General features: G+C 41.8%; 1 protein-coding gene across 8 annotated transcripts; it reads right to left on the reverse strand.

Annotated features, from left to right (window-relative positions):
• Nucleotides 1-757: 757 nt before the first annotated feature.
• On the reverse strand, nucleotides 758-27,602 carry LOC108938297 (NEDD4-like E3 ubiquitin-protein ligase WWP1). Of its 8 annotated transcripts, none has more exons than XM_018758769.2 (26): nucleotides 27,455-27,602; nucleotides 26,479-26,568; nucleotides 19,416-19,473; nucleotides 19,006-19,096; nucleotides 18,600-18,738; nucleotides 14,190-14,314; nucleotides 13,571-13,723; nucleotides 12,912-12,972; nucleotides 11,877-12,082; nucleotides 9,879-10,206; nucleotides 9,678-9,773; nucleotides 9,331-9,505; nucleotides 8,673-8,727; nucleotides 7,926-8,010; nucleotides 7,679-7,807; nucleotides 7,332-7,404; nucleotides 7,176-7,247; nucleotides 6,903-6,991; nucleotides 6,619-6,778; nucleotides 5,249-5,382; nucleotides 4,936-5,076; nucleotides 3,195-3,315; nucleotides 2,953-3,057; nucleotides 2,714-2,810; nucleotides 2,494-2,566; nucleotides 758-1,972 (listed from the first exon to the last, which is right to left on the reverse strand). In XM_018758769.2, the coding sequence occupies exons 4-26, from the start codon at nucleotides 19,073-19,075 to the stop codon at nucleotides 1,873-1,875; spliced, it is 2,787 nt and encodes a 928-aa protein (XP_018614285.1). In that variant the 5' UTR covers nucleotides 19,076-19,096; nucleotides 19,416-19,473; nucleotides 26,479-26,568; nucleotides 27,455-27,602; the 3' UTR covers nucleotides 758-1,872. The 8 variants fall into 8 exon arrangements, with proteins under 8 accessions (XP_018614285.1, XP_018614282.1, XP_018614283.1 ...); XM_018758766.2 differs by having other exon boundaries at nucleotides 26,479-26,652; XM_018758767.2 differs by having other exon boundaries at nucleotides 27,286-27,602.
• Nucleotides 27,603-27,632: the final 30 nt, after the last annotated feature.

The raw sequence follows: 27,632 nt of genomic DNA on the forward strand, positions 1-27,632 counted from the left end.
AAAAGAGGGGGGAGAGAAAAAAAAAAAATTTCTCACCTACTGTTCTTTTTTTTTTTTTTAATCACAACCTAAACTCCTTTGCTGATGTTACATATTTGGCAAAGAAAAGTATGTTAATGCTGTGCCTTACACCAGAAGTTCCCTCTAAATATGTGGATGACTGAAATGTTTAAATTTCTATTTTGATAGGAATGGCAACTGATTATATTGTAACCTTTTGACCTAAATAGCTTGTTCCATTTACATGGACATGGCTGCAATTTCTTGCTGTACTGTATCTATATGCCGTTATGATGCTGTACAGTTCATAAAACCATTTCTTTTTAAACTTAAATGACCATTTCATTTCTTAGAACCTGATGACCACCCACTTCATCATGGTGTAGTCCTGACAGGACACCTTGCTTCAGTGACCAGTATGCCAGAGCTCAGGGGGGTCTGAGGAAAGTATAGAACTGCACATGTTCAAGTTGTTTGGCTTTGTGTCAGGGACACTTTGAGAAACACCAGCAATATTTAGAGTGGCAGCCATCTAACACCAAACAACATGAAAATGAAGAATCAAGCAAATGTGAGGCTAAAAATAAGCTATTGCAAATGAGCTTTGCACTTCCCGTTTCTTGCATGCTCTGAGCCACATGCTTAAATGCAGCACCTGAAAACTGTGCAAAATGCCACAATTTCAGGAAATGAAAAAAAGCCCCAAATACAGCTTTACACATACACAAGCATGAAGAAAAGCACCGACACATGTGTCTTCCCAGTCATTTTAATTGCACTCTGATAAATTTCAACAAAAACCCACATCCATTCAATCTTGCCTATTAAGGTACACTTTAAGTCCAAAAATGTGCTATTGATTTTTTCCTTCATGTCACAGGACATGGCCTGTTGAGGATATACCACAATGCAAATAAGGGAACTCTATGAGCACAAGATATGGCTTTCACTTGGTTGTTTGAAAATTTGGATCCATGACTTAAAACCTCCTGAAATTCAAGGCACAGTCACATTTGCCGAGAGCAGAGATGTCCACCGCTCTTCATCTGTGCCTCCCACACACACAAAGCCCACTACATGAAGGATTACGTAGATCCCTTGAGCATCTTGCGTCACCAATGAGCACACCTGCAAATGCCTCTCCCCGCGTGCGCGATGCCCTGCTGACATCCCAGGAAGTAGTTTTGCCTAACGTGCAGTGGGAGAAAAGCCAAATCAACCATCTGCTCATCATACAGGGAGCGATTTTCATACAAAGCTGGTTGCAGGTTATGGATATTCTACAGGGTTACAAGGACATTTATATTTTGTCGGGGCTGACTACGGTCGATGCGGCAATAGAAGACTCATTACGTATTAGGGAGAGAGGGAAGAGAGTGCTGGGGCAGGAGGAGACTTGAGAGGCACGCCAGGGCCATTTCCATGTTGCCCCAGAACCCAGACACGTCGAATCTACAGGCAGCCATGCAGACGGAGAGAAGGCAGTGCTATGGAAAAGTGGCCTGGCCCAGAACGCAAGCCCCGCACCACAGCAAATGCTACAGTCATTCAATATACAGCTCTATAAAACTAGAGCTCTTGATATAGTTCATCTATAAAATCCTTTCTTCTTCATCTTCTTTTAAAAACCAGCCAAAATAAAAAATACATTTTTTCTGAGAAGAAAAAGCTGAAAGTTCTGTTGCATAATCATGAGGAAAAATGTCAGGGAAATTGCCTAAATGATGTTGTGAAATATTTTTTAATGACAAAATAGCTTATATACATTAGTAATTGTGTGCAATTTGTATTTTCCATTTTTCTTTTACTTGGCTGGGTATGACACGGAAGGGTGCTTGCTTCTGACATGAGAGGGGCGAAGCGGCGTAGATTCTATTCTTGGCCAAATCCTTCAGTCTCTTCAATGGCAAACAGCAGCTTCTCTTTCAGCTGCTCGTAGCTCTTATAGGGAGGCAAATCCAGTCTGTTGAAGCTGAAAGACAATGAGAAGCCAAGCTGTGTAACATCTCACCATAAGCTGCCTGTTACTCTATATATACTGCTTCAGTTTTGGTGAATGTAAAAGGAGGGTCCTGACTATGAAGTTTTGTTTCCTACCCTGCAAACACTCTTTAATATTAGACTAAGTAGTAGTAAGAGGATGCAAGCAACACTCAGCTCTTCATTTTATAAAATGCTGTTATAAATTTTCAAAGACAGGCATGAGACCTGTAGTTATGCTGCTAGCAGAACAACCATTAAAGAGATCAAATAGCATCTGTATTACTTTTACTGATTCAACTTATAAGTCAAAGTACCAGAGTTACAGACAGACTTCTTGTTCAAAAGCAGATGAGTCAGCAGAATCAGTGTCATTCTGTCTACAAGATGAATGAATGAAAGGTAGCTGTAGTTACATGGCAGGAATGGCTTGGAGGGAACTTTGCTGCTCTCCTATAGTGCAAAGTATGCAGGGACACAAACAGCTGCTGGATGGCGAGGTCACCAACTCACCAGGTGTGGCTACGGGGCAGCCAGGTCTCCTTGCCCACCTTCTCAATACAGAACTTCTGAGGGCCATTACTCCCTGCAAGAGGAGGGAATGAGGAGATGAAAAAGCCAACGTGCAAAGCAAATTCGGACTACGGGTCAACGTAAGCTAAGTTGGTATTCAGCTCCTGAAGACTGGTGATCAAAGCAGGGAGTGAAGCTTCCCTCAGCAGCAACAACTCACCCATGAGCTCAGCAAAACCCCCTAGGGGCAGTCGACAGGTCCCTGTGACGAACTGCATAAGCCGCAGCCGCACCTCGTTGTCCACCTCCTTCACAAACTGCAGGAAGAAGCAAAGAGCACAAGATCTCTGAAACACTGCTTACGTGCATACACATAACCACACATCGATGCAGTAAACTCAGTAAAGACATGGTTCAGCGCACAATGCAGATTAACATGAGAGTAGTCTGATGCCCTACCTGCCAGAACCAGATGATCTGCTTGCTGTTCCTAGTGTAGTGGCGGTACACTGTGTTCCTCTGCCAGTCCTGCAGGTCAACCTCCAGCATCCCACACAGCATCACCTGCACCACACACAGAGAGGTGAGAGCTGACCTCAAACTGTCTCCTCACTCTGCTTTACCGCAACAACCTGCATGAGAGAGCCACTTCTAAGTGAGGACACAGTAACAGTTCCGTTAGCTCGAAAACAGGCACTCGCCTCAAGCTCCTTCTCATCAAAATATTGCAGCCACTGTAGAGGCACAACCTCGTTGAAGCCATCGAGAAAAGCTTTGGTTTGTTCCTCCACTCCACGGGAGAATCGCCATTCCGCCATTAGCCTGCAGCACAAACAGTCCATTATTACACTACCATTGGTGGATATCACACTGAAATAATCGTGCTAAAGACACCAGGGCTCCCCCTTTCTCTCATTACTTTAGGCAAAGTCCTAACCCTAAGCATTGTACCACTTTATATTACTTCATATCTTTTTGGTTTTAATTTTCTCAGTCTGACTGGGACACAAACTGAATCAATACCAGTGTTACCAAATCATTATGCACTTGGTGAACAGGGTACACCTGAATTACATGGCAAGTTAGACCAAACTGGTTGAAATCCCATCTGATGCAAGTTCAGGCCTTCTTTATCCCATTAATTTTTGGCTATAGGAAAAATTATCCCATTAATTTTTGGCTACAGCAAAATATTCTGCAAATATCTGTCCAAAAAGACTTCCAACGTTAGATAATCAACTTTACAGTGATTTTAACAGCAGGATATTTCTACTACACTAAATCTAGGCAAGTACCTTTCTCAAGGGGATAGCAGCAATGTAAATTTAAACCAAGGACCCTTGGTCTGTAAGGCAGTAGCTCCATCCACTAAGCTACCTTCAGTCTACTTAAATGTTCAATATCCAAAATGACAGCAAATACTGAGCTTCACAACCACAGTATTGTAGCGCGCTGTTCTGGGTTTGGATGGGGCACCGTTTATTATGAATATTGAATGGAACACAAACACACAGCAAAAGGCATCAGGGAATACACAAAAAGATAATGCTCTCTGCCCAAGAAGTCCTTTTTCTTCAAGGACCTACATCTCAAGCCACCCTTACACAGTTCCAAACAGGCACACACACCTTTATGATCCTTGACAGACCTCACGGCAACCGAAACATTATTTTACATTTCTCAGAATTCCCGCCATTCATAACTATTTAAAATGAAAGTTTGCTCCCACACAAACAGGACGCTCTTCAGTAACGCGGGTCGTTACAGTATTTATTCCAGCAAAGGCCTTAATACACAGCCTTGATTATGTTTTTGATTGATACATCACTGTATGCACCAAACATACAGAGTTCAGAACTTCCTATCGTTTCACTTCTGTTAATGTATGCTAAGTTAAATGTGTTTAACTGAAGTTTTGGTATAATTATCTAAGGATCTGTATATGGGCATGTACAGAATACAACAGAAGTGAGTACACCCCTGTGCAATATCACTTAAATGTCAAATGATTCAAAATTATACCACCTCTCAGTAATTGCAATTATTTCTAAGTTGACAAGTAGGGTATTTGCACTTATGTTAAATTAAAAAATAACAGTTTATATTTACTATATTAAAAATACAGGAACCACAGTAGGAACTCAATGCAACAAAAGTCAGTATACCTTTCATTACTGAGATTCAAATCTTTTTTTTTTCCCCCTCTCTCAATAGTTTCTATGTCCACCCTTATTTTAGTGTTCAGCAGCTTTATCATTCTTCATATTTAAAATACTAAATTCAGTTCTCAGTTTTGGTTGTCTATAGTCTGTGGAGACGCACTCAAGCAAGAATTTCATAGTACTTTGTACACGGTACTTGTACTTATGACAATAAACCTTGAACTTGGTTACTTTTAAAGCTACAACAAGCAAGCAGCCACGAAGGTGATCCCAGTCTTACCCAATGTACTCCTCTTTGTTTTCCTCCGTTACCAACACATTGGTTCCATCAGGCTTCAGGTCATGTGAGGTAATTTTTCCCAGGATCTCCATGTCCACTGAGAAGTACATCTCTAGACCACACTCCTCAATGTTGTTGTCCCTTTGGTAGGAGAAAGGAAATATTGATTTTGGGGGGCATGCAGAAACAGTGCTAAGTACAGTCAATGATGAGCACATTTTACATTAATAAAAAAAAGTTAGACACTGCACTTCATTATTCCCTACTACAGTTAATTCAAACAGAATTAATTATTGACAACTGAGAAAAATACCTTATCCAAATGAGGGAGTTGTAGAACTCAGGGTCGATCGACTCCAAGTCTTTGATAGTGAGCTTCTTGTTCAGCATACGCTTGTAAAAGGGGAGGGAGAATCCAGTGTCGATAAACTTGCCGTGAAAAAGAGCCTGTCAGAGGAGGCAAAGGGAGCTCTGTGTAAATTGGTATTTGGATTTCAGCAGCTCAAAACAGCTCAACAAATACCTACACAAGATGTGGTCAAAATAAGATCTACAGTAACAGCTTTTACCCCACTGCTGTAAGACTACAACACTAACCAATGCACCACCTTTAGTAACTAGAGTTGGACTGCTCCACCCAAGCGCATTGGTAAATTACACTGTCACTTCAAGCATTCTTGTTCTCTCGTTCCGAGTTCTCTGACTGTTACCATTATTGTTACTACTGTTACAATTATTTGTTATTGCTGTCACTGCTGCTATTGTTATTTACTGTTATTGACACTTTTGTTTGTCATTGTTTTGTTTGTGCAGTATTCCTATTGTCCTTCCCATAGTCTGTGGAGAAGCATTCAGGAAGATTTTCATGATACATGTACATGGTACTTGTATCTATGACAACAAACTTGAAACTCAAACGCCAAGAAATAAGAAAAAATAAAACATTTAAAAAAAAAAAAAAATTATGCATAATGACCAAACATCTCCACTTTGGTTTCATCAATCCAAAGGACATTATTCCAGAATTTTTTTGATTTGTTTAGATGAAACCTTGCAAAGGTTTTTCCATGGCTACCCTTCTATGAATGCCACACTTTTCTGATTGTACTGTTATGAACTTTAACAGGTTAACAAAGGCCTATACATCCCTGAATGTAGATCTTGGGTTCTTTGAGCATTATACAGTCTGACATTGGTTTGAATTTCTGGGGCCATTCTCTTGAATGTCCTCTATTTGTAAATAATTCTTTCTGTCGAATGATGGATTTCAAATAGTTTACACCTATGCCAGATTGATGAGCAGCAACAACTCCTTCTTTCAGCTCCTTCCTGATGTCTTTTCATGGATGACCTGAATGCTCCAGACCAAACTATCAAAAGTTCTGCTTTTATAGGAGGTGTCACACTTCCCAACGATCAACTAATCAAGTGCATTACTTTCAAACATTATTTTAAAATAGCAAGGGTGTACTTAATTTTTCCCTAATAGTTTCTGTATTTCAGCTTACTTTTTGTTGAATATTGACACAGTGAATGTGAAATCTTATGTGTTGTCCTATCTGAGGCTAGATTTGTGTGATATGTAAAGCCACTGAACTGAAAGAGTTAACTTTCTTTTTGACATGAGTATGTGCACCAGCCATGTTGCCTAAATGTGTGTGCACCAGAACACAGCCAACTTGCCATGGCAATGAACCGTCCAATGAAGCAGAAGTAGGACAGGTGGTCAGGATTGATGGTGGAGGCCGGGTTGATTTGCAGACAGTAGTTGCTTTTCCCAGCATATTCAAAGAGACAGTACATGGGGTTCAGCACCTCGTGGGACAGGAGAAAGAACCATTCCCTGGTAGGGGGAAAAACATGAGGTCACAGAGAAAATATGTCTGATGACACGTCAAGTACAGTAGGCAACAGACCAGAACATCATAACAGCCATGAAGGGGTACAGATCCTCTGTGCTTACTTACCTTGCCAGGCCACCATAGTCAAGTCCCTCTTCCCCTCTAAAAATGACATACAATCTCCTTCTCAGGTCATATGGCTTGAGAGCCATGATCTGAATGAAAACATGGATAAAAGGGCAAAAATACGCAGAAGAACAGAAACACATGTTCAGTCAACTCACATATAGCGAAAAGGGTGAACAGTATGTATTTCACCCAAATAATACCAAGCGAACGATTACCATAAACAGAGTGCCAGAGAGGGCTGCATGTTGCATTGCACGAAAGCAAACCTACCTGTTGAAAAGAGTCTTCAAATAGTGTTTGTCGAGACACAGTGATCTTAACATGGCTGGGTAATGCGTTTGACTGAAAAACAGAAATATATTACTTACAGTGCAAGTAGAGAGAAAAAAAATTACCTGAATTAAACAAGAATAAATAAGAAATTACCTGGCACAAATAACGGAAATGGGCCAGCTTCCATCTAAAGCTTCGCTCGTATGCAATCTGTGGGCCTTTGGTCCTAAAAGGAACACAAAAGCAAAATGTAGCTGGTAAGTGATGGCAAACTGTGAAATACCAACAGGCCTGTCACATGCTCAAACACAAAAAACATAAGACAATAATGTGCCTTGCTTTGTCTGGAATGCCATGTGATGAAGACTCTATGACAGCCATTCAGACATGGCAGCACTGTACTAACAAATCTGTCACAACCAACTTTCTCCGGGCTGTAACCCAACTAAGAGCATCCCTCTGTCCTATCAACTCCACATCAACAATTCCTGTCTGCTCACACTGAAGATTTGCCAGTGCGCGGATCATTGAAGGTGGTCGTGCGGGTGTTGTGATCCACAAAGTAACGGACCCCCTCTCGTGTATACCGGATCTCCCACCCCTCAGGCAGTGGATCCTCATTTTGCAGCCTGGAAAGAGGAGGGGGAGGGAGAACATGGTCAGCCATGAAAAGGGCCTGTCAGAGGAGAAATTGAGACTGTGCTGACCCTGGTCCGAAAAGGAAAGCAAAGGTGGGGAGGTGCTCACCCTTGTGTTCGTGGGTCCTCCCACTGGGTAGTCTTGGTGTTGTGGTTGACAAAGTACACTCGGTCATTGGAGTCAACACGCCTCTCTAAGGGATGAAAACATACTCATTGAAATATGTGAAACAAAGAGCACACTGGCAGAAAAAAAAAAATCTGCCTTCTCTGGAGAGAGACAAGCCTTTGGGATGAAAAACATGGTCTCATAACTCAAGCATAACCGGAAATTTAGTAACCCACTAAGTATCAAGGGGTCTAGAGTGACCCCCATAGCAAAACTGTTTTACTGCAGCAACATTTACATTTATTCATTTAGCTGACACTTTTTTCCAAAGCGTCTTGCAATGTTAAGATACTTAATCTGCGGTAATTTTACTGGAGCAATTTATGGTAAGTACCTTGCTCAAGGGTGGTACAGATGGAGGTGGAATTCAAACCTACAGGTCGCAGGGTCCAAAGGCAGCAACTCTAACCACTACACTATAAACTGTCCCACAATTCTTCACATTTCTGCACATATTCATGTTCCTGACACCCAAGTGTAACCAGTCTCTCAGGCACCATCACTATCACTTGTTTTTGACAATATTTGTATATTTTGAGAACCCGGTGTAACAGGACCTGCCATAGGGTGATTTTTCACCCCATCCATACTTCATAGCTTACAAAATATCCAGCAAATAAAATGATCTTTAAAACAACAAAACAAAAAAAAAAAAAAAACCCAGTCAATCTCATCTACACAACGTACCCCACCCAGGAGGCAGAGGGCCAAGGGGGTCATTTTCTGCTGACATCATGGAGGCCTGTACGGAAAAAGAATCAAGATGATATTTTCCAATACCTTCAAAATCAGCTCAACTGACACACCCTAGAAATCAAGACTATTAAATATCTTTCACCTGCTTTTTGTTTCTACCTATAAAAAGGCAATGGTGAATTACTGAACCTGAGATTCTTAGAGAACATTTAAAAAGAAACTTTTAGAACACACTAATTTCTCAACCATGTTCTTCAACCAAAGGGTCCACGTTATCCTTCTCTATCATTTATATCGTGACTTGTGTTGCCATGTCAGCCACATTCAACAAAGGGAAAGAAAAAGTTCCTCAATCAGTAAATGAATATAAAATTGGTGTATATGCACACATGACAGCAGAATGAACAAACTTCTCTAAGATTTAAAAATAAAAAAAAAAAAAAAAAAAAAAAAAAAAGAATTTATGACCCAGAAGTCTTGTACACCAAACAACTATGACTAAATTGGAACAAAGACATCACTGGATGTTAAGACTTGCTGTGTGTTCAGCTGGTAGACAACAAAAAAAAAAAAAAAGTTTAATATGCTGAATAGCATATACCGATTGTCTAGGACAGTGTAGGATGATGGGTTGGAGGAACAAAGTTACCGAATAGAGGTATCTCTGGTTGAACTGGTGCATTGCCCCCTGCAACTGGCTGCGCTGCGACTGCCACTGCTCAAAATTGCGGACCGACTCCATAGTAGGCCGCTGCCAGGTGGTGGTCCTGGTATTGTGGTCCACATAGTAAATGCGGCCTCGGTCATCCACACGCCTTTCCCATCTGGTTGAGTGTGCAAAAAGATGGGTTGTCAAAAAATATTCAGCCGAGTTCACTGGGTACAGCAGTGAGCCACACAACACACAAAATGATGAAATGCCAATCAATCAACAGAACAATGCCCTGCAAAGAACATTGGGGATTTGAGTAACAGGACAAGATGGTCCTGACTCACCCTGCCGGCAGGGGTTGTGGTCTCTCCCATGTGGTGGTTCTTGTGTTATGATCAACATAGTAGGTTCTCCCATGCAGGTCTTTCCTCTGTTCCCAGCTACAACAATCAGTGAGGTCAAAATTATATGTATGTGCACACAAACTACAGTACTGCGTGGGACTTAGCTGAGCTATATGGATGGGGTGTTGAATAAGGACTCACCCAGGCGGAAGGGGGCCTGTTGTACCAGAGTTGCTCTGGTGTTGCCGGGGCTTCCCACTGTCACGCACACTACTGCCATTATCACGGGAGTCTGCCACCCCTATTGTGGTAGCAGCAGCCAGGCAAGAGGAAGATGATGGTGTGGAAAGAGTACTAACAGCAGAGGTTGCAGAGAATGTCTCAGCTGCAGGCTCAGGGACAGGGGTGGAGTTGGTTAGGGTATCTGAAGCTGGCCCTTCTCCTGTCTCCTCTGAAGTGCCAGCAGGGGGCAGCACCTCTCCGGTGTCAGAAGCAGTGGTAGGGGCTGGAGTGGGATTCTCTCCATTCACTGTGAAAACCACAAATTTACAGTTTAATGACAGGTTAAAATGTATGTAGCTTTCATGTCATCCTAAACACCAATCTGAACAAACACATCAATGCTCAAAATAATGACAAAGATTAAGAATGAAGAATTACAGACATGTATGTTAACTGTAGAGCATCATCAACAAATATAGGTTGCTAGATGTGTTTGTAAAGCATCGCTCAGGCAGAATACACTATCAAGTAATTCCAGCAGTTCATACAGGAGCCTGAAGTGGTCATGTGTGCACACACACAGAACTCCTGATGGATGCACACAGGCTCCAGAGCATGTTGCCATGTTTACAAAAGACCCTGTATATTCAGTTTCCGTACATACTAAAGACAAATGCTGGCCATAACACACACACACACACACACACACACACACACACACACACACACAGACCTTTGCTGCAGGGTAGAAACTGCAGTGCGATTTTTGAAAAAGCTTCAATCATTGGTCAAGATGATGTTTGCATTGACGTTTTGCACTCATCTAAACATGTTCACATTTACAAACACACCTCAAATGTTTTTGTATCCAAATACCAAAATACACCCATCTTGCTGTATTTTAGCCAATGACTAAATCACTTTGAGAAGGGGGGGGGGGGGGGGGGACTAGCATGGCTTTGGAAAGGACAGATGTCCTTTGCAAAGGAGGAGAAATATATTTGGCACAGCTGTACTCATTAAAATTAGTGAAAATTAATATATTACACTGCTTACTTTGCAGGTACATAAGACAAATAAGACATACAAGGCATCTTCAGGTGGCAAGATATTCCCCTACTTCCACTGATCCACAAATTCTCACTAAGGTGTCATTAATACTGTATCACAGACATAGCATACAAGTCCAGCATTATTTCACACAAAAAAGTAATACTTCATTGCAGACTACTCTGTTACACGACTAACACAATGTAGTAAATATACCATGGCACGGTGGCACAGCAGGTACTGCTGGTGTCTCACAGTTCCTGGGCTATGAGTTTGAATATTGTTTTGATTCCTGCTCAGTCTGTGTGGAGTTAGCATGTTCATCACGTGTTGTGTGGGTTTTCTCCCACAGTATAAGAAGTATTTTGGGAGAACTTTCCTAAGCTGCTGCTTCTCACTGCATCTCAGACCATCTGAAATGATTAAGCTCCATAAAGGTGTAGTCAGTCACAAAGAGGGGACACAGTCTGCTTCACTTGGCAGTCTAGAGGTGCTGACTGCTTTGGAGGCAGAGATTAATGGCCACCTCTTGGGGAGTGAGAGGGTTTGGGTGGGGTCAGTGATCAACAGCCTAAGCCCCCCCATTGAGCACTGCCCCTGCAGCAGTAATGCCTTGGCCACACCCACATCATATGAGTGTGCAAGTTAGCAGCTCAGCATCAGAACAGAACATGCTTTGAACAAGCATGTCCCTGCGTGTTACCGTGTGTGCTTACACTTGCCAAATACTTTTCTGTACTGGCTGGCAAAGACACAACCGGAAAAAATTAAAATGAGGGAATGCTGGTACACAGATGATAGGAAACAAGAACTGACACAGTACCCAGCACTTCCATCTTCCTGTATGCAAACAAATGTTGTTAAATTTTGATTTAACAACTATTAATTTAGCAAGGGTTCATACTGTTCGGAGTTCTGAAGCCTTACCAGTGCCATTAGCAATCAGGCTATCATCTAGCTGGGGCATTGGTGTGCTGTGAGGGCTAGGTGGCCGGTGGGCTGGAGATGGGGAGGCCGTCCTGCTTCCATTGACTGCAGTGGCACTGCAGGTGTCGCTGTGGCCTGATGAGGCCGAGGGTGCCTGGCTGTCCATCCCATCAGAGCCAGAGGCTGAAGTGGAGGCACTGGCAGAGCTGTGGGAGATGGGAGTCTTGTTATACATTTCAAAAAATGTTTTAAAACAGCATAATATGAAAACATTGGAATAATTTGTGTTACACTTACATGCTGACTATTTGTAATATTTCTGGAAAATGTATTTAGAAAACATCCCTTCCAATTTCGGGTCACACGCAGATGAACTGATAAACTCTGTTGCTTGCCAGTGAGGTCTTGCAGTGCTAGGGCTAACCGTACTCCTTGCATCATAACATGTCCTGATGTTTTCCAACTGCCCATAGTTGAGAAATTTGTCTCTCACACACACATACCCACACAACAGCACTGCCGATATAAGCCCAACAAGGCAAAACAGAAATATGGTAAGCTTTAATATTTTGCTGTGGAGTTAAAACAGTTTTATATCCAGCTATCATTTCTGATGGGGAAAAATGTGGACTTTAAAAAGACTGACAAAAGGTTGGCAAACAGTCATGCAGCACTTGTAGCACACAGCACGTGCTCCTAAGGTTCAGGTTGATATGAATAACTGCCCTTCCCTAACAGGCAATATTACACTGCAGCCTGGAAACTCATTTGACCATGTTTCTCAGTCGTGAATGATGGGTCCATGGGTTTGAATGAAAGGAGTGGAGATGCGCTGAGCTGCAGACAAAACAGTTTGGCAGCAAGAAGAGAAATGCAGCAACTGGAAAGTGATAGCCCAACATATGCATGTATCTCTGTTCCTGTCTCTAAGGGTGCAAAGAAAATGACATCACTGGTGATGACAGGCACTATTTACATTTAAGTATACAATTCCAGTGTTTGCTCCCCTGAGACCAATAAACACAGAACACTTACAGCATTCGGTCTGAGGATTCCCTGCCATTTCCATGAACTGCGTCACCATTCTGCTGCACTTCTGTGAGAATTGAGAAGCAGACAGACACAAAGTGCATTAACATTCAATCGCTTTTAACAAAGTGACTTATAATGAATATTCTGTAGTATTTAGCCTTTTCACCCAAGGTGACCTATAATGCTAAACATACTATAGTACACTACCAACAAGAATTCACTCATCAACACACCAGAGGAATGCACGCACGCGCATATGCACACACTATGGGCAATTTAGTGTCACCAATTCATGCGAAACATACATCTTTAGGTTGTGTGATGAAATCCACATGAACATGGGGGAAACACGCAAACTTCACACAGACTGAGTGGGAATGAAACCCACATCATCTCACACTGCCCAGGTGATCTAAGACCACAGCATTGTTAGCTGTGCCACCTATCACACATCCTTATCGTGCAAAGGATGACCACCAGTGGTTAAAACCCCACCTGTTTCCAAGTGTCTAAACAGCACAACAGCAGACATCAGCCTTACTTAAACCACAGCAGATTCAATGTTCCTCATGATTGAAAAAAGGGGAAAAGGATTAAAAGGAGATATGAGAAAATATACATCAGGGGACACAGAGAAGTGGTGGGGTATCCTCCAGACTCACTGGGTGCAGTGGAATTGGCTCGCACGCTCCCATCTGCAAGCGACTCCTCCTCCAGTGACAGGCCATCCAGGACAATAGTGAGCTCCCCTGTGGGGATCAGCACCCCGCTCTTACTCTCCAGGGCAAGTTTCAGCACCTCCTTCACATTCTCCACTACAGGAACACACCAGAAGCCACTGGGTGAGGGATACTGTGTGACCACAGCACCGCTACCCATTAAAAATTCACAGAAAAAATACAAACCATACAGCACAGCAGTCCAACAGTGACAACACCTCTATCTCTGGGCTGTACAAACTGCTTGTGCCTCTGAGGTACTCCTGTGCAAGACACTCAAAGGGATGTCCCCCACAAAGTGGAGTTCTTTTGCACTGGTCACACTCTTATTTACTAAGAAATCACCTCCAAAAAGTTGCTCAAGTAAATGGCCACTCTTCTCAGAGACACGGAAGCTAAAGAACATGTGTACAAATTACACCTGCTGGAAACACATCCACAGGTGAACCTAAATGTCACACACAATGCACACTTTCATACAGGCCATATCTGGATGGTGGAGGTTTCCTTGACATTTCCAACACTGCCACTTTCAGGAGCACCGTATAAGGGTTTCACATACGCTTTCTGTCATTTCTCTCCAGGAGTTGATGGACATCCAAGGTGGCCTTTCCCAGGAGAGCATCAGCTTTCAAAGTGTGGTGACTCCACACCTTGAAGTCTAACTTGGAGATAGGAGATACATTCCTGAAAACCAACCAAAAAAAAAAAAAAAAAGAAAAACAGTGGTACAGCTAAATAAACACTAGGAGACTGAAGGTTTTCTTTGCACCTGTCAGTAGTAGGCAGGCATTAAAGAGGCAATCAAAATGTCAGTGCAAGGAACGACTTAGTTTACTATATATAATTTACATAAATTCATACATAAATTTGATACATTTCCCTAAATATATACTTGAACCACAGCACATTCAGTCTTCCTCATGATTAAAAAAAGAGGAAAAGGAATAACGCAGATAAGACAGCAGATCCAGTGGGGGACACAGATAAAAACAGGCAAAAAGAAATGAATGAATGAATGAATGAACGAACAAACTAAAATCCATTTGGACAAAAGTCTACAAAACAACTGAGCATCAAAAGAACAGGAAAAAATGAATAGCTTAAACCAGTTGCAATAATCTAATTCACCCTCTTTGAGCAGCAGACAACTGTTACAGTGGGACTTTTCAAGTAGTCCTATACAGGCTTGCCCTGGTCCAGCTCTCCTAAAGACTCCTAAATGCTCAGAAAGGGACTCACAGAGTTCAGTCAAAAACAAAGTTGAATGAGGTGGATTGTTCAGCAACTAAAACAAAAGGCTCCTGGTTGTGACTACTGGGACTGTAGCCAGAAGGTGTGCTTCAGAGGATCCACTGTGGCTCAGTGTGCACAAGTAGTACAATCCTTCACAAGACCCTGAGTCCTGTTTCAGAACATGTTTGGTACGTTTCTGGTAGGCTAAGGCTTTGTCTTTATTCATTTTCTGCCACGAGCATTTCTCATATGCAACACACAGCTTCTGACACAAAATCATTCAAGTATCATCAAAACTAAAAGCTAATTAACTACTAAAATAAGATTAAAATTCAAAAATATGTTTTAAAACTAAATATGCTTGTAATTCAGGCTTAATTTAAGACAAAAATTCTAGTCCTCAGCCTCCCAAAAAAAGTCATCCATGTTTTTTGCAATTAAGTTCAATTATAAGCTATTTATAGAAACAAAGATAACAAAAATAACCTCACTAATTCTTAGAACTGATTATCACAAAGGCTTCTTGTAAGTTACTAATATTCAGACATTTCAGCTTAACTTTATTTTCTTCAATACTGTTTTCTTAATGTGTTTTTTGTAGAGTAACAAAAATGCAAAGATGAAAGTTCACCAAAAAGGAAATACAAATGTGAGACTGCCTTAACTGAACTCACTTCTACACTGTTTAGAGCTTGTGCCTGGTGTTCCTGAGTACTGGTGATCTAAAAGGTTAACCTTTCCCATTTATTGTATGAATAAGTCAACAATCTAAATTGCTTTGTAGAAATGATTTATTTTTCTCACAAATTACCACAATTAACAAAAAATAATAATAAAAAAAAAGGTCAGCACTATCTCAGCTGGGGACATTAAGCTTTTTTTTTTTTGGATTGTTTCTTTTGTAAAATATTGGAGTCTGAATGTAATTATAATTTCTTCATCATCTTTACTGGTCCCTCCAGTTCAACCCTAGCACCTCTCTGACACAAAGATGAAGAGCTAGGGGTGAAGCAAGATGAACCAAAGCCTGTTCCATTCCATAACATTCCTGAGGCCCTAACCAAGTGGACCCACCCTACAAGATACTCCATCACAACTTTCAGCATCAGTCTGACCAGTCAAAAATTACTCTGTAAATTCCAGGAGTATCGTACAGGAGAAGGAATGTACTGTGAGAACACCAGTCCCAGCAGCAGAGCCTGAAGAAGCAGATGAAGTTGATGTGATCAGGCCACACCCAGGGGAAGGTCATAAAACTAAAGGTACAAATAATCTTTTTTTTTTTTTTTTTTTTTTTTTTTTTAAATAATGGAATAAAAAAGACCAACTCAAAGTGACTGACACTGTTAGACATTTCTGTTTTTCACTGCTCTGCATTTCTTTAAACCAACACCCTGTATGAAGCCGATCATTCCATCAGGGGAATCCGGCTGAACCTCAGCACTCTCTCCTGTCCCTCCTTCTAAACACACACAGCCGTTGCATCTTTGCTCAAAGATCCTGAAGTCAATCTGCTAAAAATCAACTGATTTGTCAAACACAGCTTCAAAGCAATTTCACAAAGAGAGAACTAAATTACACACCTAAAAGAGAAAGATAAATTCAACTTGCAATATACACAACACTAATCTCTTATCCACGTCATTTTAGATTTCAGGAGAAAAACAGGCTGTCAAGCCATGTGGGCAACGCTGGGGCTGAGAAAGTGGCTTTTCCCCTGACAATGGAGACCTCCCTGTCTTCAGCTCACCTTCCCAGGCAGCCACTCATCTGCACCCTGCAGCACAGCCATGTTAATATTCTGAACACGGGACTCCCCAAGTGGTGCATGAAGAGCTTCTGCTTGAGGTACCGCAGAGCGGCCTACTGCACCACAAGGGCCCGCATCACCACAATATATCCTTGCACACACATGCATTTGTACATATCACTAGGCAACTCCAGTAATGAGATGTCGCCACCATTACCTTTAAGAACACCTACATTTATTTTATTTAGCGGAAACTTTAAGCTAAGACAATTTTTAAATTTAAATTTGTGCACTAGCAACCTGTCTGCCTCTGCGCACTGAGATTTTGGTGAAAAAATATGACTTTTACACATTTATACAGATGTGTAATTTTTACTGCTTCAGTTCAGAGTAAGTACCTAGATCAAGGGCACTACAGCAGGAGCAGAAATTCAAAACTGGTACCATCCAGTTGCAAGTTGATTGCTCTACAGCACGTGTTGTTCGATGTGGAACAGCAAAAAAGCACCTTAAACTTAAAGGTGCAAGGATCAAGTTCCCATGAGGCTCTGTAAATAAGTGAACTGTGGCATGTACTTTGAATAAGAGGCTGCCAAGTAAATCAAACATATTTTCTACTTTAACACTACAAAGTAATTACGCTATTTATTTCTCCCATAAATAACTGCAATGCAGAGTGCTTAAACCTTTGATCAAAGATCTGCAAGCGAGCGTGATAACTGCACTTTGTCACAGACTCAGGAAGACCGACTCCGGAAACACAGGTGGGAAAATGGCGCCTGCCTCCTTCCCCACTTTTGTTTCTATATGGAAGAAAGGGACAGCAAGGGACTTCTAAAATAATCATTTAAGTAGCAGGGTTACTGCTGCACTAAGGTCTCACTAACCAGCCCTTTAATTGGAGAGGATCTAGGATGGTATAATTCCAAAGGGCACCAATGACGGCCACCCAAAAAAAAATTTCAATTATTGATCAAACATTATTAGTTTGTCCCATTCCCTTAATCCATCATTTGATACGCCACATGAAGAAACATCAAAATTTCCGATTGTTTTTTCGTTCTACTATAGAACTTGCTTAGATTAATTTTCTCAGTAAGTACTGAGCATCAGAGCAAGGTTAATAATGAACATAAAATTTTTCAAAGTCCTTAGCTATGTTGATTAGTTAATGTTTACTAGTTTTTGTAGAGTGTCAGTTTTAATTTCGAACTTCATAGCCATTAGAAGAGGGGATGCGGTGGCGCAGCAGGTTTGGCCTGTGCCTGCTCTCTGGTGGGTCTGTGTTCGAGTCCCACTTGGGGTGCCTTGCGACAGACTGGCGTCCCATCCTGGTTGTGTCCCCTCCTCCTCCAGCTTTGCGCCGTGTTAGGCTCCAGTTCACCGTGACCCCGGTCGAGACAAGCGGCTTCAATCAATATATGTGTGTGTGTGTGTGTGTGTAGCCATTGGAAGATTCTAGAAGGTACCAGAACATTCTAAAATGCACCAAACATCCTACAAAGCATCAGATCCTAAAAGGTGCTGGAATATTTGGTGCTTGGAACCAAGGACCAAAATTTGCTAATTTCAAGAATGTGGAATACTTTTCCAAAAACTGACATATAGCACTAACTCCAAAATTGATTAACCTAATGAAAGTCAATAGAAAATGCAAAAAAAAAAAAAAAAAAAAGTGTTACATTGTGCAATTAAGCTGCATTAAAAACAGGATCACACCCAAAGAGGTCAGCGTTAATTAACTTTTTAAATTGTTTTGTGAGAAGGTACATTTTCTTCAAAACTAGATATATAGAGAAGTGGCCTCCACAGGGAAAAAAAATTCAGCTGAAAATCTGCCCAAGCAGATTCAATTAGTATACCGGTAACCATCTCACACTACCTGTGGAAGTGGTTAAAGTGTTGTCATGGTGAAATACCAAATATTTAATTCAACCTGAACAACATCTGACCAGCTGCTGAATCTAGAGTGGAAGAGATTCTTACAGCGTGAGCCGTTCCTCCCACTTGGGATTGGAGGAGCTGTGAGACTTGGTCGTTCTGCGCGCCTCCCCATCTGCAATCAGCTCCACATAGATGGCTGTGCCAAACCAGTTCTTCTTGCGCTTGAGCTTGGCACAGGAGACTAGAAAGGTCAACAATGTGTTGATGCAGACCTACAGCCCGAGAAGCCCCAGGTGACAATCTCAAAGAGTTCCAAAACTCAAAACATGCATATAGTCTGTCTACATAAAGCAGAGCTCCAACCTGTCATTATCTGCATACCATTTCACAGAAACACTCAAATGTCTTATTAGACCAGGTTTGGTCATTGCCTGAGACCCTGAAGAAGGGTTCAAGCTCAGCAAGTGACTTCAGAAGGTATGAAGGTCTGAAAGTTGTCTCTCCTCACCAACAGCCTGCAGCTGGCACCTCCCTCCGTGGTTGTTGCCGCTATCTGCATGCACTGAGGCTGTTGCCATGTCATAGGTTGCTGTTATGGCCTTAAAAACACACACACACACACACACACACACACACACACACACACACACACATCGGAAGGAAAAAAATTAATTTGGAAGTTCTTACAGAACCGCTCCAGTGACCTATGAGGACTTAACACTGGTCCTGTACTTGGACAGAAGCTGTCACAAACCACGCCATCTTAATCTATAAATCACTTCTGCAAATTATTTTATTGGTGGAGCTCTTGTGTAAGTCACTTTAGACAAATAATGTCAGGTGTTATTACACAATGGAGTCAGCATAGTAAAAGTGTGAAAGACAATATAGACATGCAAGTTTGAGGGTTATACTCACAACTGTGTGCTCACAAAGCCCTGGAGATTCTCAGCCCATACTGTGGCCCATGTCTCTCCTGAAACAGAAAAGGTGAAGCTGAGTCGCCAATATGGAGAGTACAGTATACAACCAGGACATATACACTGTACTTCAGGCAGAAATGTAGCCTGCAGGAGCTGTTTAGAAAACCTTTCTCGAAGTGGTCTCAAACAGACATTCCCGTATTTTTACAACACAAAGTACCAGAAAAAAAGTTTCAGTCCATGTACAGAAACTAGTTTTTGTTCACCAGGCATTCAGTTAATTTTTATAATGGAATGAGAAACCATGTTTTCCTAGGTCAGGGGGTTTCCAAAGATGTAGAACACATGTGGGTTGGGATGCTTTGATTTTCAGTCCACAAATCCACTCATACTCAAAGGAATAGGGGGAAAAAGACAAACAGCAGTTTCCCACAGTAGTCTCAAGCTGACTTTGGTTTTCTGAAGACTGGTGCAACCTGAAGTCAATGACATCAGCCTTGACAATTCTTTTCTACAATACTAAAATCAAGCTTGTGCTTTTTGCATTTCATTGCACCTGCAGAGGGTGACAGCCAGTGTTGAGATCCAACTGTCACATGCTATCAGAGATAATAATGACATTTTAAAGATACTGCTCATCAAATTACGAGCTATAATTCTGCAGAATATCCACACATAGAAAAGCAGAGACAGAGCCCTTCAACTTAATGAGATGTTAATGTTTCAAAGCATTTTTCCTCATGGTTCACTTGATTAAATGCCTTGTTCAAATCTATAAAAGCAGTTGAGTACAGGCTCTCTGAGGAAATTCAGATTACTGTGAGGACAATCCCCGAGGAAGTATTAGTACAGAACATACTGCTAGAACACATTCACGTAATGAACTGGAAGTTTCTCACGAGAAGTACACATATCAAAGCAGTTATAGGCAAATGTATCATACACATCAAGTTTCAAGAAAACCTCAGGAGACCATTAAAAGGGGGGCAGTACAAATGTGATGCAGTAAAATGTTCAATATGTATTTCGTCCCGTTTGGCCTTTCAAATGCTTGAAGGCACCGTGTACAAGCCTTACAGTCGATGTGAAACTTTGCTTAAACGGCCAAAGTGAACAGTGCTTACACAAGCAAGCTTCACAGCTCATTTCCTAATTTGTCCCAACTCAAGCACAAGGAAAGGGTTGGGTTTCGGGCAAACAATCCAGTGCCAGCTTCCAGAAAACATCACACTGCACCACACAGAATTGGACGTATATAGATGCTGCCAGTTTCTAATAGCGTCAACCAAATTCAATTAATATGAACAAAGTTAACAGAATAAACACCCCATTTCATTGTTGTTGTAGTGTGATATGATCCACTGTGCACGGCAATTCAGGTTCCCATTTCCCCCTGACTTAGACCACAAGTAGCACGTATTGTTTTGATTTTAATAATTAAAGCTCTGAAGGATACCTGACTGTTGGTGGGGTAACCAGAGCCATCATCTTCAATATAAACACCATAAAACCATGCAAATGCTGCAGAGGTCATCTCCTCTCAGAACCTATAGAGGTGATTTAAGAGCAGTCGGATGCAGGAGCCCATAGTTATGGCAGATGCACAGCAAAATTAAAAAACTGAGTGCTAAGTGGACCGAGCTGGTAGGTGATCTACTGTACTCTTCCAGAAGCAGGTAAACTGGAAAAATAAGCTACTATAAAAATGAACAAACACTTTGCAGAGGTTGTCCCCTTACTGTGATCTTTTTCAACATCAACAGTCTTGACCAGGCTGCAGTGGGACAAGATGGCACATTATCAGATTGCCATTTCTTATCATGTGGGTCGCATATGTGACATTTTAAGAACGAAAGAAAGAATGTGCTTACCACACACCAAGAGACAGCATCCAAGTGTCAGTCACCATGAACAGCATGCCAAGCGTGTGACCCAAGTTAAGCTGAGCCCCTCCCTTGGGCACTACACAAATGGTGTCTGAGGCAATGCCACCCATGAATAAAGACTGACAGCAGCTGTGGAGCAACTCTGCATAGCATGGTAAAAACAAGCTTGATATAACCTACAGATTTACTAACTTGACTCAAAGTATAACCTACCTGGTGCTGTTGAACTATATCTCAACAGAAATAAAATACTGTCGAACAGTTCCAGAAATGCAAAACAAAAAAAGTTTTTTTAAAAAGAAGTTATTTTCCTTCAGTTTGTTAAAATGGTCACACTTTGTCAACAAAACCAACCATACAAACCCATTCCTCATAAATAAGATTTGCTTTGTTTAATGAAATCACCATTATGCAATTTCCCATTGTGCGAGGGGTGGAATAATAATGAGGAAGAAAAATATTTCAACTTCAATTAATTATAATATCAAAATAAAATACAAATTACAGCAGTCCATTGATTACAGTAAGATATTTGCAGTTTGCAAGAAGAATTTTTTTTGCTTGTTTTTATTTTCATTCATTTTCAATAACCACTTATCCATTGCAGGGTTTCAGAGGTGTACAGTCTACCCAGGAAGCAAAAGTGGATATACTCTAGATTAAGAGATGTAGAGAATTTTGCTCACAAATGTTTATGATCTAAGGAGATAAAATTTCACAAGATTACTGCCAATGTCTTTCACTCTGTAAACATGTAGACAATATGCTGTTACAATCACCATGTAGCATTATTAAAAAATGCTTGATCCCTATTCCTGATGCAACGCCCTCAAACAAGACGCTTCCATGGACGAATTACCCATTATAGGAGTAACAGATATACTTCCAATTAATTTAACTGATGTTTATTCTCCAAAGTACCTTACAGTATTATGCCACTGAGTTATTTTCCTATTTATATAGCAGGGCAAATTTTACTTTAGCTATTCAGGGAAAGTACTATGATCAAGTGGACTACAGCAGCACCAAGAATTTGAACCCAGATTGTTTCATTAAAAAACAGCAGCACTAGCTATGTAACCTGCTACACATAACCATGTCATATGTTCTAATAAATCTTTATATAATGAGACAAGTGCTCTTTTCACCCTTATGGTTAGGATTTAACATGCCACTATTCACCCTACAAAAATGTAGAACACTCAGTCACATGCACCTTGCAGGGTTGTAAAACCTTTAAGACAACTACTACAACTTTCACTAGCTCCAGCAGATACATTTTTCTATGTAAACAAAATCTTACCAGCAAAATCTAGCAAAATTCGATTGTACAGCCAAGTAAAAAGCATCAAAACAGCTTTATTTCTTCCACCACCATAAATGTTATTGTAATGACATTGTTACTACTAACAAATGTCATTTCTATAAATACCATAAATTTCCAATGTTGATATAAAGCATATCTTACAGCAACAGCACAGTGTAAAAGCATGTAGTAAGCACACAAAACAGCAAGTCTTGGGTACTTTGAGTTTTATAGTTGACACACAAAAAAAACTGCTAGGTGAACTTAGTACTGTCTAAAACAACTGAGACTCTAAGAAGAGTCTTTCCGCAATGCCAACAATCTGATTCACTGCCCCCCCATCACACAAATGACATTTCACGTATAGTGTAGCTTGAAAAATGTTCCCTTAGTACATCCACAATAATGCATGGCCTTGGTTTTGAAATGCAAGATTACTATGGTACAGTACAGAAAAAAATACAGTAGATCAAAAATCAGTACTATGGCCAGTTTTGGCTGGGATTTTGAGATGCACATGGATTATCTCTTCTCCCACGACAACACCCTGTGCTAGCTGTTTACTGTCATTCAATGACACAATGTGCAAGGGGTTACTGCACAAATTCCTCAGTAGCACACCATGAAAGACTAAACATCACCTCCATCCCTCCAACAACACAGCACTGAGGTATGCTATCAGAGGGCAACCCCGATGGTAAATCACACACTCTTCTACACTCATCGAACTCATCTGGCAAATTTCAAGTCTTTGACAGACCTGTAGTGCAACTACAACAGATTACACTTTGCAAAACTGCCCAGCTAATAGGGACTTCAGAGCAGGAGGAAAAATATAAAGAATCCCTATTCTGCATTGATAGATTTGAGGAAAGGAAATCAAATGGTGTAATGGAACTGATTTACTTGATTTTCAATCATCCTTTTATTAAGCATCCCACTATTCAGATACTTTTACGTGCATCAAGATCATTTTACTTGTTAAAGTATTTCACCTGTAAATCAAAACATCCTAATTAAGATTTTCTCCAACCATAAGGTCCAAAAGCACACCTTCACAATTAGAGGGGAGCATTACTGCCCACATCTGGTGATACGTTCTTGAGGTTCACAATAACCTTGAACTAGATTCATTTCAAACTCCTACTGGGCTGCCAGCAGACTCCACGTAACCCACCCCAAGGAGGGACAATTCCAACACCTCATCCACTTCATCACAACACTAGAGTCACAATTCACATTTCCTTTCATGCTTTCCCCCTTGGTAGCCAAGAGCCTTGTCATGTCATCAATTGTGGCCAGTAAGAATCCATCATTGGGAAGCCAAGACAACATTATTAAACAATCAATGACTAAACCATCTCTTATTCAGTTTGGAAAAACAAACTTATTTGTTGTGTAAAAAACATCTTTCAGGCTGATGCGGTGCTGTGTAAAAGAGCCTCAGCACTAATGGAAAACAGCCATTGTTCCTTTCTGTGTGGTCAGAAGCAGAAAAACCCACCAAACAGCCATCTGGACTGCAGCACTGCTGGAAGCATACAGCTGGCACAGAGAGCCACAAGGTACTGTATTCCTTTCACCCCATCTGGGCTTTAGCCTTGGTTCCGAACGTGACACCAACCATCACACTGCAGTAACCACCTCCATATGCTTAATCGCCAAATCATGCTCAACTGAGATCTGAGCTAATACAGTGAAATCAAACACCCATTTATTTGGAGCAGTGAAGCCCCATGGAGGCAGTTCCTATATCCTACAGCTCTGATGCTTTAACTGTTTATTGTATGTGGAAAGGCAGATTTCTGAGTAATCTGACATTCATCTCTAAGTCATGTTGAGGCAAAATTCCGGCATCACTGTAATGGATCAAGATGACTGTGGTTTTTGTTTTGCTTGTTCTTTTTCTACAGTTTTTCAGAACTTGAATATATCAGTCCCAATTCCATACCAGTCACACTGTTCTAATCTGGTTCAGGAGCAATCCGAATAAGATTTCACCTAATGAGAACAATAAAAAAAACTAAAACATTTGTAGGTGTGATAAAGACTATACATCGTTGTGTTTACAAACACATACTGAGAGTGGCCTATTCATTCCTTGGAGGGGGTAGGGGTACTGCGACAAACACCTGACCAAAAACCCTTTTTACCTGATTGCATAAAAACACCACAAGCTCAGAGAATTCACCAATGCAGAAGAACACAATAAGGCTGAAGAAACAGCACATACACTAACCTCAGTGCATGGAAAATCTGTGTGTATGTGTGCCATTGCCCTGGGATTGACCGGCATCCCATCCATGGTGTGCCTTGCCTCACACCCTGTGCTTCCAGGTTAGGCACACAACCACTAAAACCTTTTTTTTATAATGGAGGGATGAATGGGTAAAAACACACAGTGTATGCTGCCAATCATCTGCACACTGCACCATAATATTTTCATCCAATGTGAGGAGATTATCTGCAGACTTAACATAGACCTGCTCATCTACCACTCAGATGACTTCTTCAAGCTGTTTCAATAGGGTCTCTAAGTATCCCCGCTGCTACTGGTTTGAAGAACCCAACACAGCTGGTTCCTGGCAGGATTCACTGAGGAGGGGAGAAAGAAGAAAAAAACAGCTGTGGGGGGGGGGCATATGTGATACCTTGAAACAAGTTTCTTCACAGTGTGCTGGTCAAACTGAGAGCTCCCCACTGTATCAACAGTACATGCAACTGGTCCCAAATGAAAGAAAGACTGACAAAGACTGAGGGGGCCAATATAGGAAAATGGTCTTTCATTTACAAAACTACAGGCAAAAAAAAAAAAAAAAAAAAAGCACACTGTTTGATACAATCAAACTGCTCATAGAGCAAATGGTTGAGGAACTCCTCCCTGTGCCAGTCATGTACATCTAGTTCTGTATATAGTACCGGATTGCAAAGCTGCTAGTTACATAAAACCATTCTACTGTACAATTCTACTCGCTTTAAACTAACATTAGCTTAGCTACGTTCATGAGTGGGAAAATATGTACCACACTGGTTGTCCATCACCTTACAATGATTACAGGCAACTCCTGCTGTAGTTCCCTTAAGTACCTACCCTGAACTGATACCCATTTATAGGTGTTTTTGCTGTAAGCAAGTAAAGAACTTGGTTCTAAAATTGAACATTTTAAGCTGCCTTGGGTAAAGATAGCAGCTAAGTAAAAGTTAGTTGCACACTATTGTGAAAAATGCTGTGAATGACAAGTGTCATGTTACTAAAAAGTTAAACTGAATTTGACCTCTCCATGTTATTTCACAAGTCCTGAAGGATCTGAAGATCAACGCAAACAGAGGTACAGTGGCGCAGCAGGTTTGACCAGGGTCCTGCTCTCCGGTGGGTCTGGGGTTCGAGTCCCACTTGGGGTGCCTTGCGACGGACTGGCGTCCCATCCTGGGTGTGTTCCCTCCCCCTCCAGCCTTTGTGTGTGTGTGGATCATTTGCATCAGCAGTGCTCAAACATTTATTCAAGTATCACATAAAACAAAGTACAAAATCCTGAGTATAACCAGCAATAAATAGTATTACAATTAGTATTTAGTATGTTTCATACTGAATTGATTTCACAAAGTAATATGATAAACAAACATAATAAATGCAAAGTACAATTAAAACCAATGGGTTACCTAAACAGGAGAGATCCTAAACCTTTGCCTTTCTGATACTCCAATGGTGGATCTCTTAAAAGTAGTTTAAAAAAAATCTTGCTTTTAATCTCCCATCAACCTAAAAGTAATTAATTAAGATGCATGCTTTTCCATGCAGGCAACTGAAAAAAATGCAGGCCATATAATATATATATGATATTCCTATAATAATAATGAAGACTCACACTGTAGTGTTCTTTATCCTCAGCTGTGTGGGAGCGAAGACACACTCTGTGGCGGCGACAGTCAAACTGTAGTGTCCTTTTACTCTCAGTCTGTGGCAGTAAGACATCGTGCAATCTTCTTCACCTCACCTGCTGGTTAACTAAAACCAGACTTAGCAGTGTCCAAACCATGATCTGCGGTCCACACACAGTAACAGCAGCACAGATAAGTAACCCAGAATCCACAGCCAGAGCAGCGAGCAATCACAAGCACTCGGACCCCGGATATGACATGTGTTGTCATGTATGAAGAGCGACGACGAGGCACTGAGCTAGCTGCCGTCAGCCGGCCTGTCGACAGCACACTCGACACTCACACACAGCACAGCTGTCTCTCTCTGGCGGCCTTCGCCTCGCTGCCGAGGGTCCGCGGATTTGCTGCGGTGCGCCAGGGCTAGGGTTTCTCCTGCTAACGTAACGCGACTGGCCCACAGCTCTGCCGCCATCTTTGCACGCAGCCCAGAGCCCGGTCGCGGTCGTGCGGCTCCTCTGCACGCGCGTACGTAACACACTTACACAGTACACATATTATTAACACACACATCCCCCAGACACAGAAAGCGGTCTGCAGAGACGACGTGGTGTGAAACCCACCGCTGATACGGCGACAACACACAATCAATCAATCAGGAAGAGAGAAAGGACGCACAGCACCCCCTGCGCGGCGCCGCGTCCCCCGTCCCGTCCCGCAGCTCTGTTCACTTCTCCTCTGCGGTTATCGCTGCTCTTTGCTCGCCCGCACCCTTGAGCTTCTCACGCCAAACTCACTGTCCGCACAGTTAGGCCCTGCCTCGGGTCACCGTCTGACGCGCTTCTTCTGCTGCTGCAGTTCAGTTGGAGCTCAGTCAGTGTCACCGCCGCGCCCTGTTCAGCCCGACATTCCGAACTGTGACCTCCCTTCTCCTGCACGCCCTTGCCTCGCGCCGCATTTCCTCACCTCTCCTTGCCCGTAGTTCCGCGCAAGGATCCACTGCAGCAACAGCTCCTTGCGCCTACTTCGCCCGCCACGAGCCCAATCACCGTGCACGTCGCGCAGGCGGGCTCTCTGCGCAGTGAGGACAGGCGCACCGCCGTCTCGCGCCACTTGCAACACGTCACTGGGCGGCCAGGATCAT

This window comes from Scleropages formosus, chromosome 10, assembly GCF_900964775.1.
Source record: "Scleropages formosus chromosome 10, fSclFor1.1, whole genome shotgun sequence".
NCBI lineage: Eukaryota > Metazoa > Chordata > Actinopteri > Osteoglossiformes > Osteoglossidae > Scleropages > Scleropages formosus.

What these genes read in the sequence shown, in the direction of transcription:
- LOC108938297 (XM_018758768.1), bottom strand. Translation starts at nt 19,075, where the DNA reads ATGGCAACAGCCTCAGTGCATGCAGATAGCGGCAACAACCACGGAGGG. An exon ending in CGCACTGGCAAATCTTCAGT is followed by an intron (nt 7,405 to 7,678) that starts GTGAGCAGACAG and finishes TGTTCCTTTTAG; the next exon opens with GACCAAAGGCCCACAGATTG. An exon ending in CTGCCCCGTAGCCACACCTG is followed by an intron (nt 1,973 to 2,493) that starts GTGAGTTGGTGA and finishes ATTGTCTTTCAG; the next exon opens with CTTCAACAGACTGGATTTGC.